Genomic DNA, 13,954 nt, shown 5'->3' with positions numbered 1-13,954 from the left:
TGAGTCATTTGAAAAGAAAAGCGAATCCTTTGGGAAAAGGTTAGCAAAATGTTCACTGCATTTACAATAATATTCAAATTCTAAAATATTAAAATTAAGAATAGTGGGAGCATTGTTTCTTATCTCAGATACTGTTCCCATTTTAGAAATACCATTCTCATTGTAGAAATAGCACTTGAAATATATGAGGATGTATCAAGCAATTCCTGCTTGCCCAATCAGGGTCTAGGTTTTTAGAATTTGACATTATTTTTCACTCATATTATATATTAATGCCTACTATTAACATTTAACTGTACATTTGGTTCTATTAGTCTTGTTTTGCACTTCTGGAATTTTCTCTTCACTCGGACTTTCTGACCTTTGTCTAGACATTTTCATCTACAGTTTAATTATACCCTTACAAATAATATTAAACATTAAATTACAGAGGTAATCTCTTCTATAGTGAAGGCTTACTAACATCTGCCTGAACTGTTTTTATAGAAAGGCAAAGCTTATGAAAGATCACAATGGGCCACACTGTGATCACACCTGTAATCCCAGTACTTTGGGAGGCCAAGGTGGGCAGATCACTTTTGGTAAGGAGTTCAAGACCAGCCTGGCCAACGTGGTGAAACCCCATCTCTACCAAAAAATACAAAAATTAGCCAGGTGTGGTGGCGCATGCCTGTAGTCCCAGCTACTCGGGAGTCTGAGGCATGAGAATCACTTGCACTTGGGAGGTGGAGGTTGTAGTGAGCCAAGATCGCAAAGCACCACTGCACTCCATCCTGGGCAACGGAGCGAGACGTGGCATCAAAAACATAAAAAAAAGTTCAAGACCAGCCTGACTAACATGGAGAAACCCCGTCTCTACTATAAACACAACAAAATTAGCCAGGCGTGGTGGCATATGCCTGTAATCCCAGCTACTTGGGAGGCTGAGGCAGGAGAATTGCTTGAACCCAGGAGGCAGAGGTTGAGGTGAGCCGAGATCGCACCATTGCACTCCAGCCTGGGCAACAAGAGTGAAACTCCGTCTCAAAAAAAAAAAAAAAAAATCGTAACAGTGGATTCTGCTTGTTCCCAGATGAGTCTTGTACATTTAGCTAATGATATTTGTTGAATCCACTAAGGAACAAATGGTAACTAGAAATTACTCGGGAGTCATAATTGTGGAAATGAAATTGCAGTACCACACTTTGAAGTGCTCAGTGCAAAACTTGAGGTATCATATTTGCCTCTCCTGTCTCTGATACCCCCATACTATCAGCAAATCCTTTTGGTCTTATCATTAAAATATAATCCTGAATCCAACCCCCTGTGCACTACAACGACTTTTAACCATTCTGGTCCAAGCCACCAACCCCTTGCTCGATTATTGCAGCCATCTCTTCACTGTAGGAAGAACTGACAGTAGAAGGTAAAAATGGCAAGTGAAAGATGGCTACAATGATCTCTACTTTCTTTTATAATTAGATGCAAGTTGCATCTAAACTGCTATCAGAATATTTGATTGCAAAAACCAGAAATATAATCAAGCTAATTAACACAAACAAGGAAAGAATGTCTTAAGGTTCCGTAAAGAATAAGACCCAGGAACCAGAAAGTCAGAAATCAAGATTCTACTCTCTACCTCCTTGGGCCACTGGTGGTCACTCTCTGTCATTTCTGTGTCTTCTTCATCCTCCCAAGTTATGTCTAAGAATGTGTACACTCAGCTGTGGTATGCAGGAAGTAAAACACACTACCCAGCCCTAGGACAACATGGCTTCCTCCTCGTTCATATTAATTTGTAATTTTGTAATCCAATTCTAAATTCCCAGAAGATGATCTCTTGGCTTGCCTTATTTCTGGTTTCTGTCTCAGATCCTGGCGGTTTGAACCAGGAAACAGGGGGACCTGATTAAAACTGGGTTGCCCAGGCCCATCATTTAGCAGGGGCTAGGGAACCCATTCAGAAAAGGTGGCTTGAACTAGACAAACCAATTAATTAACATCTCTGCTGCAATTTCCAAATAATTTAAATTCAATATTCTGTTAAACTATGTAGTGAATTAATTATTGTCATGCACACATCCTTCGGGACTCAATAAACTGAAATTAAGTCAATAAAAATGAATGCTAGCAAGTGAGGTAGATTTATTCTACTTTCCAGAAAGCTTTTGCCATTAAATAAGTTCTCAGTAAAATGTTTATTTTCAGTTTCTGCCTTCTCCATCTAAATCAGCATCCAGCTTACCTTTGAGATCTGTCCCAGGGCCTGCATTAGTCTGGTAACCTTTAAACTGGATAATGAGGACTGACAGATTCAGAAATGTTATGAATTCTTGGTCTTTAGTCTTCTGCACCTGTCAATTTCATATGCTAACTTTTCTTTTAGTGTATGTGTGGTTTCATTTTCTTAAAAAGTTGTCTTTTTATTTTCATTGTGTTGGCAGAATATTGTTTAGTGCCACCTTGACTCAGCTAAATGTAAGATATATATTTATAATTTGTCAGTGGTATACAGTTACATCATCACATTGTGGTCCATTCTTCAACAAACAGGTAAGAAATAGTTTCATTCAAGAGAATGTCACCTAAAGGCAGAAGCTGTTTAATTGCTTGAAATCAACATACTTACTCATTCATTCAAATAAAACAAATAAACACAACTTTTCTGAGAAATTATGCTGGGTAAAATTCTCCGTTTTGTGCTCAACTTAAAAATGAGTAATATAGATTATTTATTTTTAATTTATTAAATTCTAAACTTAAAATGTTTAATTAATTTCAAGTAAAATTCTTAAAATTTCAGTTCTAATTTGAAAAACAAATCGATTCATTCTAACTGACTTATAAGAATTACCATGAGTTTAAGGATCGATTATTTTATCTTTGCTATAATAAAGGTCGTTATTTTGGGCCATTGTTGGTTTTGGCCATATGGATTTCTGGAAAAGTCCCAGTGTCCCTGAGCATAGAGAGGATGGATTGCAAGTTCACAAAGGTAAGCTATATTCATCTTAAATTCCAGGTATCCACTAAGAACTGAAATTTTAAGAATGTCAGAATGAGTTCATAAGTTGATGGAAAAGATAGGAGTATAGAAATAAAAACAAAAATTCTAGAGTCAGAAGTAGGAAACTGGCTTAAATTGGTGACTTTTTGAGGTCCCCTTTACCTCAAGGACCCTGATAGTAGAACAGGAAACTGACATTTTTGAGTGTCTACAGAGTACTAAGCAATGTAGTACAAACTTTTCATATTCTTTCTTTTCCCCCTCTGGTTCATTCTCATAAATTCCTAAGAAGAAGGTGGTGTTAATCTCATTTTAAACCTGAGGAATCTGATCCCTGGAAAAATTTAAAAATTTGCCCAAGATTACACATATTATCATGGCCTGGACTGAAGTTCATGGCTAGCTAACAACAAAGCCTGTATTTTCCCACTATACCACAAGGTCTCTCAACAAGAAGTTGTCTTTTTTTCCCAAAAAGTTTTATAATCCAATGATGAAAAATTATCCAATAGATTTTAGACCTAGGTAAGTAAAAAGGCAGATTGTACAATTCTATGGGGTTGTCATCTGTCTGCTTTGCAATTTTCCCCTGTGGAGTCACATGTATTTTAAAAAAAGCTCTCAAGGTAATTCTGAGGCTCTCCTCCCCATCGTCTTCCAATGGTCTTTGCCTTCTGTTTGCTTGGTCTGCTCCTCCTTATCTGACATGATCTATAGTGGGAGTCACCATGTCCAAGCCTTCCTGGGCAGTTAAGTGGCCCTCTGCCGTCCTCCTTCATTATTCCATCATTGAACTCATCACATCGTTTTACAATTACCATTTATGTTAAAAGTCGTCTCCTTAGACTGTGGTGAGCTTGCTGAAAGCAAGAATTGCATTTTCCTGTCTTTAGTAACTAGCACACCGCCTGACAACAAAATGTTAGACAAAAAATTCAGAGCCACCTGGAAATAGTTTAAGAATGTTCTCAAATTTGTTTTATTGGCCGTTGCACCCAGTGAATCAACTAATTCAATAAATATTAAACGACAAATCAAAATTTTGTACGTTCCAAATGTAAGACATTGTCCTGGGATGCGGAAGCTGCAGAGTGGACTACATTTTCCGAAATCCCTGGGTCCAGTCGTAGTTGGTTCGCTGCTTTTGAATGCTGGTCACGTCAACCAATAGGGTGACGATAATTTCCCTAAAGGAGAGGGAGCCGGCCAATCACAAAGAAGAGGGCGGGTACTTCTGACTGGTTTGGAACTTAAAAAAACCCTTTGTAGCGCTTCCGTGGCTTTTCCGCAGACCAGAGCGCTCAAGGAGTCATTTGCTAGGAACTTATACCCCTCTCCCCGAATTAGGATTAGTCTCCCTGCACTTCCCTCCTTCCTTACGTCTTTCCTATTTCCACATCCTTCTAATCAACTACCTGTGCTTCCGTCCACCTGTCCGGTTGAACGCACTCTCCGGGAGGTTTCCCCGGCACAATCTCTGTCATTGCCAACTTGAGCCAGGCATTTGTCTCCAAGCATCCACGCGAGATGGGCAGTGCGGCCGCGGAAAGATCTGAGCAAAAACTTCATCGTATCCCCCTTTCCCTGTTCAAGAGTGAAGCTCCCGGGAGATTACTGAGTGGCTAATCAGCGTCAGGGCGGATTGAAGGTTCTGAACAAGAGTGGCAGCGCGGCGTTTCCTGCCACCCGCGCTCCTCCCCGGCGAGCGGCTGGGTGCGGGGTAGTGTCATCGGCCGGGGCTGACACCGGCACTGGAGCCGTTCCCCGCTGGCAGCCTCTTCCATCCCAGCAGGTACCTGTTAAGGCCAGACACGTTCCACCAACAGTCGCAGCTGCAGGAAAGAACTCGTTTTTTTCCCGTCTAGGTTTCTCTCCTTTCCTAGTACCTAAGCCCATCATCCTCCTGCCACTGACATAATCGTTGTCTAGACGTTCTTTTTCAAAACTCAAATCCAATCAAACAAAAACAAAGCCCGTCAAAGCAAGAACAATAATACTGCAGCTAGCGGCCGGGAGCGTGCACCCCATTAACGGGGAGAAAGCATCAACCCCTGCTGTAATGACTGAATTGGAAAGAAAGGTTTCATGCTGCTTGTTAGTCGTCAACATTTTTACTATGCCAGCTGCAAGAGAAGCAGCTGCATACTCTGGCAACTCGACTAGGGTGGGAGAAATTTAGCCAGCGTCTGGGATTTTCGCAGATAATTTAAGCCCCAGCTTCGCTCCCGCTGGGGGCTGGGGGCCTGCGGGGCCAGGGTGGGGGAACTGGGCTGTGGCGCGCATGCGCAGGTCCTGCAGCCCGGCTCTGGGGAGGCCCTGCTGCCGCCACCGCCGTGGCCCGCGCTGTAACCGCGGCTGCCGCTGCTGCTCGGGGCGGGCGTTGGTGTCGTGTGTCGAGGCGCCCTGTCAGGCGAGGGGGAGCAGCTGGGCGGGGAGAGCCAGCCGACTGCCGCGGCGGCGCCTGAGGAACGCAGCCGGGCTCGGGAGCGGCGAGGGCGGGCCGGTCCAGCGGCGGAGGAGCGAGGCGGAGCGAGGCAGGCGGCGCGGGGACCCACCCCAGGCGCCTAGTGTGCGAGGCCGGGCGGGCAGCGGCTGGGAGGCCGAGCGGCGGCCGCGGACAGAGCGCCGGCGACCCCCGGGAGGAGGAGAAGGAGCCGGAGGACGCCCGAGGGACTGCGGGGCCGGGGCAGGCGAGCAGCGGCGCGGCCGCGGGCCATGGACGCGGCGGCTACGGTGGCGGCGGCGGGGGCGAGCCGGGGCGGCGGCGCGGCGCAGAGTCCGCCCGCGGCCAGGTGAGGCTGGGCTGAGCTGGCTCGGGCGCCGCCGCCACTGCTGCTGCTGCCTGGCCGCGGAGCGAGGAGGCGGCGGCGGCTGAAGCGGCGCCGCAGCAGCCGCACCAAGCAGCGGCGGCCTCGGAGGAAGAGGGGTCGCCGCCCGGGGTTCTTGCGGCCGCCTCTCTTGTCGTCGCAGTATTTCCTGTTCGGATTATCTTTTGCTTCCCCCCAGCTGCCTCCTTGCCCTCACACTCCCACTCCTTCGTTTCCGCGGTCGAAACTGCCCTCGGCCCCGGGTAGTCTCCCCTGTCTGGGGACCCCCGTGCCTCCCCTCCCGGGCTGCGGGGGAGCCCCTCCGAGACCATGAGGAAATTCAACATCAGGAAGGTGCTGGACGGCCTGACCGCCAGCTCGTCCTCGGCGTCGCAGCAGCAGCAGCAGCAGCAGCATCCGCCTGGGAACCGGGAGCCGGAGATCCAGGAAACGCTCCAGTCCGAGCACTTTCAGCTCTGCAAGGTGAACGGAGCGCGCAGCCCCGCGACGCCGTCATTGAAAAATTGGGGTTGTTTTAAGGGGGCTACTCGGGCTTTACATGGGAATGCAAGGGAAGAGAACGCCAGTAATAATAATAACTCTAATAAAATGCTCGCTCCTCCCCTGGCAAACCTTTCTTCGGTGGGTTATTTTGGAGATTGATACCTTTACTCCTTCTCGTTGATTTTTCTCTCTTCCCTTTGCACATGCAGCAGTCAGTTCAAGGTTGCTTCAAACTATTATCCGACCCTTAATTTGTATTCTGACACTGCCAGTAATAACCTGGAAGCTTTTATATTCAAGCGTTTTAATATGATTCACCGACTTCGAAGTTTCCTTTGGAAACGGTGTCTAATGAATGTTGTTTATCAAAAAGCCAAACCTGTTCTACCACACCTTTGCTCATCACTTTTACCTTAAAATGTGGTGAATGGCTTACGATATGAAATCGTAGGGTTCTTTTTATCATTGTTTGTTAAAAAGTTAGTACTGAGATTTTTGCCTGTTAATGGCACGATGATTGCTATAGCGTTCTGTAATTCAGAAAGAATGATGCAGCGAATTAATTCACCAGCTGCTTAATAAGAAACACAAACTTGTCTCGGTATTAATACCTGCCTTTCTCTTAAATAGCTATGTATTTGTATGTCAGAGTTCCATAAAAGTGTGTGTGTGTGTGTGTATGTCTAATGCCCTAAAATGATTATGACCTTAATAGTAAATTGCAAAAATATATGTTGTACTCATCTTCGTTCTGTTACAAGTGTAAAATGTTGAGATAGAGGTTTGATTATTGCTCTACTGAATGCTTGACTAAAGTAATTATATGACAGCTTTTCCTTAGAAGTACTTGCGTTAGCATCCAAATAAAATAATGATGAAATGAATACTGCCAAAATAAAGTATGAATTGCATTTAATGGGTTTACAGAATTTTGTACTATTGCAAACTTTAGTCATTTGGTGTCGATGTAATAGTATGGAATATTAATAAAATATTTTTTTCTATGGAATACCAGTATGGAAAAGCGAAATTAAAGTATATCGCTGGACTAGGTTTTTGTTTCAGGTTCTATGTGAGTGACTTTGTGAGTGTAGGTTTCACTTATTTTTTTAAAAGCAGTAAGTGCATGTGTATGTGTTTTGCATCAGTGGTAGTGGTTCTAAATTCTAATGCCTCTGTTGACTTTTCTATTTTTAAATTTCGCTTGCTGCCTTGGTTGCTGTGATGTCACTTGCCCATCCCTAGACTGTTCGCCATGGATTTCCCTATCAACCCTCAGCCCTGGCCTTTGATCCTGTACAGAAGATCCTGGCAGTGGGAACTCAGACTGGTGCTTTAAGGCTGTATCCTTTTTTTAATTTTGTTTTTTAACTTCTACTTTTTTAACTTCTCCCCAGTGCTTCTGAGGATTAGTTCCAAAGAAAATTTTTATTTTCCTGTTGGTGTGATCAGATATATACTATGAGAAATCATGTGTTGGCTTTTCCCTTGATTATAATTCAGCTTATATACTGCTGTGATGTTTCTCAGCTCTTCGTTTATAGTAGCTAAACATATATCCAAAGAGAGGTCTAAAGTTTTGTTATAATAACTATTTTATTTGTAAGGAGATAGAAGTTTATGAGGAAAAATATATCTGCTTATACTGTTGGTCTGATGAATGGGGTATGTTAAGGATGAGATTTAAAGACAATTTAAAAAATATTATGCATGGTAGATATTGAACTTATGACCTATTCTAATAAATTGGAGATTGGATTTGAATCTGAATTTGGTTGTTTTTGACATGTCCGTGTAGAAAAATAATTAGCAGAAGATAAATGCAGCAAATTAATTTTCCATAAAGTTATAAATGGTTAATACTTCTACCATTTTTTAGAGCATTTTCTTGAAAAATGCATAGGGTTAAATTTATTTTCTTGATATGTTTTTTCTCTCATAGTCTACATTTGTTATGTATTTGTAAAAACTGTTAGGTTACTATACATTAAACTACTAGTATAGAAAGAATTTTCCTGGTTATGTATGAACTATATTAGTTTTATCAAGCATTTTTTTCAAATACTTCAAAAGATTTTTTTCAAGATAATTTTTTATTGAGAGCAGTACAGACTGCTCACTTTCTATTTTTATATTGAAATGTGTTTTCTTTTACTGTGACTTTGAAACATACTTAACCGAAATATATTCTTATTTTTAAACTTAAGATTTGGATTCATCCATCTGTAGGATATCTACTTCCTACATATTAATGAGTAATGTGTTGGTGATAAATAGAAAAACAAAGTCACTAGATGATCTCAATAGACATTGTTATTGTCCAAAAAAAAAAAGGAAGAAAAGAAAGAAAAGAAATATGGGATAAGGGAGGAGCTTTACCCCTTTGCATTTTAGATTTTTCTGGTTCCTGAGAAGGAGCGAGGGAATCTACATTTGAGTTAAACATGTGCCAGATATTTTACTTACATTTTAAAGTCATTATTTCAAAGAAGTACTATGTGATATAGATATATATACACGTATATATATAAAGATAATGCCTCAAGTTTTATTTGTGATTTAATGTGCTGTCTTCAAAATGCTAATAGAAGTTTTAGGATGGACTATTGAATTGTGTTACTAAGTGAAGTCTACTATATATAGTAAATACTATGCAGTCATACCTATATAAGCGATAAAATCTGACCAGGCTAGATCTGAATCTGTTAATTTCTGAGACAGTATGTCTCAAGTGCTCTTGCCCAAATATCTAGATGGTTATGACCAGAACATTTTTTGGCTTCAATTGTTTAGGTATATTTATTCCTGAACTCAATGATCAAGACCATCCAGTTTAGGGTTGTTGTGTGAAGATGGGAATGAAGTTATTTTGTCAGTGTGGGTCCTGAGTGTTCAGCAAAACTCTATAGTAGACAAGACTAGTATAGCGTTGGATGTAGATGCATTCTTTGGAACTGAAAGCAGTTTCTTTTTTTTCCCAGCAAAAGAATTGCATAACTGGACTAGAAGAAGGAAAGTGAAGTTGAATTAAATAAGCTATTTTTCCATTATTTTGCTTTTCTTTAAAATGAGTTTAGGTTTTACTGTTTTCCCAGTGTGGTCTCGACATTCTTTTGGTAAATAACCTTTTTTCCTTGTAACAGCCAAACTAGCCCTTTTATAATTTAGTGTAATTATAAGTGAGTACCACCAGCAGGGCTGATTTTATAAAACCAGATTCTTAGACAACACTTTTACCCTAATGCTTTTGAGTAATTGATATGGCACAAAAGGTGTAAATTGTGAGGCCTAGTGCTAATTGCCAATTAAAATCAAGGATCAGGTGGCCAAAATTATCGCTTGTCTATGACTTTTGGTATACTTTTTATAGTTAAATATGTGAATAAAAGTGAACCTGTAATTACAGTTTGCAATTATACTCTAAAATATTTTTAGAACCTCCTTAGTAAGAAGGAAGTCTGGAAAACTATTTACCAAATTACTTTCTACTTTGCCTTTTTATGAGATTTCTATGAACATTCCAGAGTGATAAATTGGCTTGCTTGCCAGTAATACCACCTAGTCATTCCTTCTGTTGAGTTTAAGTAGCAGATGAGCTATGAGCTTTATTTATTATGGTTCTGATTTATAGAAAGTGACTAAGCCCTTTTTATTTTATCTCATTTTCCATATATGTGCTTTAAGATATATGTTAGTATCTTCTTCTTTGTTATTTTTGAAACTAGACACCTGAATTCCAAATCTCCACATTGGTTTAATGTGCAGATTTACTACAAGTGTGTATATATTAACTTGGAGCTTTCGTAGATTTTCCTATTGTAATTGGTTTCTTTTGATCCTTTATTCTCTTCTTATATTAGACTCTTGTAGTCTGTAACACAATTATCCTAAAAAGTTATCACATTTTAGAGCAGAAAATGGACTTCTAGATAAAGTATTTTCCTTGCAGATTGAAAAGTAGGCGATGTTTTTAGAAGTAAGATTAGGCTATTACAATTCCAAATGTATATGTAGTTTAACTGATGAATGTCATCCTAACTGTCAGAAGACTTTACTAAATTGATTTATTTACTCTGGGTTAAAACCAAAAAACCAGACAAGAAAGGTATAACTGATAGCTAATGTTTGTAGACAAGGATTAATGAAAAATCTGAATCCTTTAATAAGATAAATAATGAGGCAAAATAAATTAAATGTATTTGCTACATTAATGTATAGCAAATGACAGATGATATAAATATGCTGAGTGCTAAACCTTCTTGGCTTCTGGAGAGAATATGAGATTGAAGAATGAAGGTATTTTTAATAATGCTATTGTGTTTATCTAGACTTCTGATTTACTACTAAAATTTCAAATTGCTTCATACTGTAATGTAATCATGGGTTACCCTGATATTATTTTTAAAATAAATTTTTTTCTAAACACAATGAGGTCATTTTATATGTGAATATTTCAAGGACTGAGCAGAAAAATGGAATTTCAGGTTTACTGAACTTGTGTAAAAATTTGAGGTTTAAAAATGAATTGTCAAATTATTATGGAAGAACCTCATTCATTGTCTTCTTGACTGGTGGAAAATACAGTGATATAGACAATCTCTATTTTGACGAGGCATGGATTGTCTTTTATAATGCAGAGTAATGTTGCTGGAGACAGGCTTACAAAATGATTTTTTTACCTTAGAGTTGATTTAACAAGCACTTGAGTGTCAGACAACATTAGATTATAAATTGTGGCCTGAATTCTGGTTCCTCTCTTTCCACTAAATAATTACATGTCCTTGAATTAGTTTTTTTTCCTTACTATAAAAATGAAGGTGCAGTATTAAATGATTTCTTCAAGGAAAAATTTTATGATTTCAAGTAGCTATGTATTCTTCTAGAGGAGTAATACAAAAGAAATGAAAATGTGGTCCTTCTCTTCAAAAAGTTTCCAGTTCTAACCGAAGGACTGGAACTAAATAAGCAGTCGAAATTAGAGAATTATTTGGGGCTCTACTGACATTACACAAAGTCAGGTTACATGTAAATTTGTTGCATTTGATGAACATTTCTATACATGGGTAAATAAGGATTCAGAATGACAGAGAGGAAGGAGTGGGAAAATTATTCTAGGCAAGGAAAACAGTATGGGCAAAAGCATGGAAAAGGGAATTATGCTAGTTTGGAGGAATACTAAAAGAGGCTGGTTGGAATAAATGAGTTAGCAGGAGAAATAAGGAGGCTGTTGAGGGTCTTGAATATTAACCTGAGATATCTGCATGATGTTCAGTTAGGAATTATAGTTATGTAATAGGAGATGCTGACAGGAAGAAAGTGTGATTTTTTAGCATGATTAGTGGTGTAGTGGTATAGATGAAAAGAATGGACCAAGTGAACCTCACAGAAAACTATTAATCCATATAGGTAGTAAAGTGGATCCAAAACAGGGGTGGCAGAATGGGAATTGGAGAAGGGCATGACTTGTTTGTATAAAATCTTAGGGAGTAACTAAAGATGATAAGGTTTTGCAAGTAAAGTAATGAGGCAATTATAAGCGAAGTGAAAAACTTGGCAAAGAAGTGGCAGAGAAATGTTGAGTTGAAATTATGTTATCTTTAACTTTTATTGTGTTATCATTTTGAGAGAGGAGCCTAGACTTCCTATTTTAATGTGAGAATTTGATATACTTTTACTGTTTGGTTTTGGTTTTTTTGGCTGGTCCTTGGTGATTTCCAGGCTTTTGTTATTGAATTTATGTTTAAAGTCATTAGTAGCTGTTTGGCATTGTCCATTTATTTTCTGTCAGTGTTTCTCAAAGTGGTAGCTTTTTGGGCAGGATAATTCTGTGGGGTTGTCCAGTGCGTTGCAGGATATTTAATATCCTCGTCTCCCACCTACTAAATGCCCATGTTGCCTCCCCTGTCAATGTGGCAACCCAGACCCTCCAAAACACTTCCAGGTGCCCCTGGTTGGGCATTTAGCCCAAGTTCTTCACCAGTTGAATAAGAATAATAATGCTACCTGGCTTGTGAGGTTATTGTCACGGTTAAATCTACTAAAATGTGTGTGTGTAGCTTTTCCGATCATGAAGGGATATTTTGGTGGATACATGATTATTACATTTTATTATAATACGTGATTATTATTCATATGAGAGTTTTTCTGTGGCTTTAATTTTCAGGTCCGTCATTTCTCTCAGTGAATACTGAGTGGCAACTGTGTAGGAAGGCCTCCATTTCATTAATTTTTGTAGCTAATACAAACTTTGAGGAAAAGATATTGAAAAGCACTGTTCTTTTCTTTGAGTTTGTTTTTAAAATGGTTGTGTTCGGCCGGGAATGGGGGCTCACGCCTGTAATCCCAGCACTTTGGGAGGCCAAGGCAGGTGGGTCACGAGGTCAGGAGTTTGAGAACAGCCTGACCAACATGGTGAAACCCCACCTCTACTAAAGACACAAAAATTACCCTGGCATGAGTGGTGTGCGCCTATAATCCCAGCTGCTCAGGAGGCTGAGGTAGGAGAATCGCTTGAATCTGGGAGGCAGAGGTTACAGTGAGCCAAGATTGTGCCACTGCACTGCAGCCTGGGCGACACAGCAAGACTCCATCTCAAAAAAAAAAGGTTATGTTCTTCTCAACCACAAGTTTTCAAAATTGCGACTTAGATTAATGTGTGTGAAAGTTTCTCACATATAGTAAATGCTAAATTGATTAATGACTTTCTGTACAGTACTTATAAGATAGCATTAGAATATTTTGACTTGCTACTTAATTTTATTCTATAAAACATAATTGTACTATGAAAAAAAATTGGAAATGATTTCCATTTGAAATAGGCTAAAAGTAAAATAATTAGTTTAGAATTTAGCCAGTGTTTTTTCTTGTTTGTTTATTTGTTGTTTTTTTTTGAGTCAGGGTCTCACTCTGTTACCCTGGCGTGCAGTAGCAGGATTATAGCTCACTTCAACCTCCACCTTCTGGGCTTAAGCAATCCTCCCACCTTGGCCTACCAAGTATTTGGGACCAGAGGTGTGTGCCACCACTATTTTGTTTTATTTTTGGCGGAGACAAGAGTTTCACTGTATTGTCCAGGCTGGTCTTGAACTCCTGAGCTCAACTTGCCAAAGTGCTGGGATTACAGGCATGAGCCACCACGCCAGATTTTTGTCCACTCTTCTCCCTCCCCATCATTTTTGTTCAAAGCTGCTTTCCTCCTCCTCCATCCTTTTTGTTCATGGAAGAGTTTTGGTCATTTGGAATTGTAGTTGTGCAGGAGAAACAAGGAGCTTGAAATACTCAGCTCATATCTCAACTCTTAGCTCCTCATTCAAGAGGACATTGCATAAAAGGAAGAATGAGTGCTGTATCAGCTGTAAGTTGTGATTCTTAGCATAGACTACTGCAGCAGGAGGAATAGGCACATTTATTTCAGAACAACCAGAAATGGAATCTGCTTGGAAACAGTTTATTTTGCAATGGATTTCTTGTGGAGGGAAACAAATGTGATAAAAGCCATGGAATTGAAAAGAATATGTTAACTATTGGAGAATCAAGTCCGTGTTTTGTAAGCCTTTCTGCTTTAAGTAAGATGAGTTTTTTTCTCTGTTGGATATTCTCTTTGTTTTCTGTTTGGTTTTCAGTATGATTCATTTGAAATTACAATTTAATTTTGCCA

The 13,954-nt window shown here is 39.8% G+C and overlaps 1 protein-coding gene across 4 annotated transcripts in view; it reads left to right on the top strand.

Moving 5' to 3' along the window:
- The first annotated feature begins 5,547 nt into the window (after window positions 1-5,547).
- STXBP5 (syntaxin binding protein 5) overlaps window positions 5,548-13,954 on the top strand; it is a 193,501-nt gene continuing 185,094 nt past the window's right edge. For all 4 annotated transcript variants that reach the window (XR_646362.4, XM_003898071.5, XM_021937745.2 and 1 more), the window contains exons 1-2: window positions 5,548-6,276; window positions 7,543-7,640. Coding sequence is in view for 3 of the 4 variants with exons in the window: in XM_003898071.5 (XP_003898120.1) it covers window positions 6,124-6,276; window positions 7,543-7,640 (251 nt within the window). In the remaining variant the exon portion in view is untranslated. The remainder of the gene's footprint in view (window positions 6,277-7,542; window positions 7,641-13,954) is intronic.

This window comes from Papio anubis, chromosome 6 (assembly GCF_008728515.1).
Source record: "Papio anubis isolate 15944 chromosome 6, Panubis1.0, whole genome shotgun sequence".
In the NCBI taxonomy this organism is placed as follows: domain Eukaryota; kingdom Metazoa; phylum Chordata; class Mammalia; order Primates; family Cercopithecidae; genus Papio; species Papio anubis.
The sequence above is the reverse complement of the archived record's forward strand: the minus strand, read 5'-3'. Positions and strand labels throughout refer to the sequence as shown.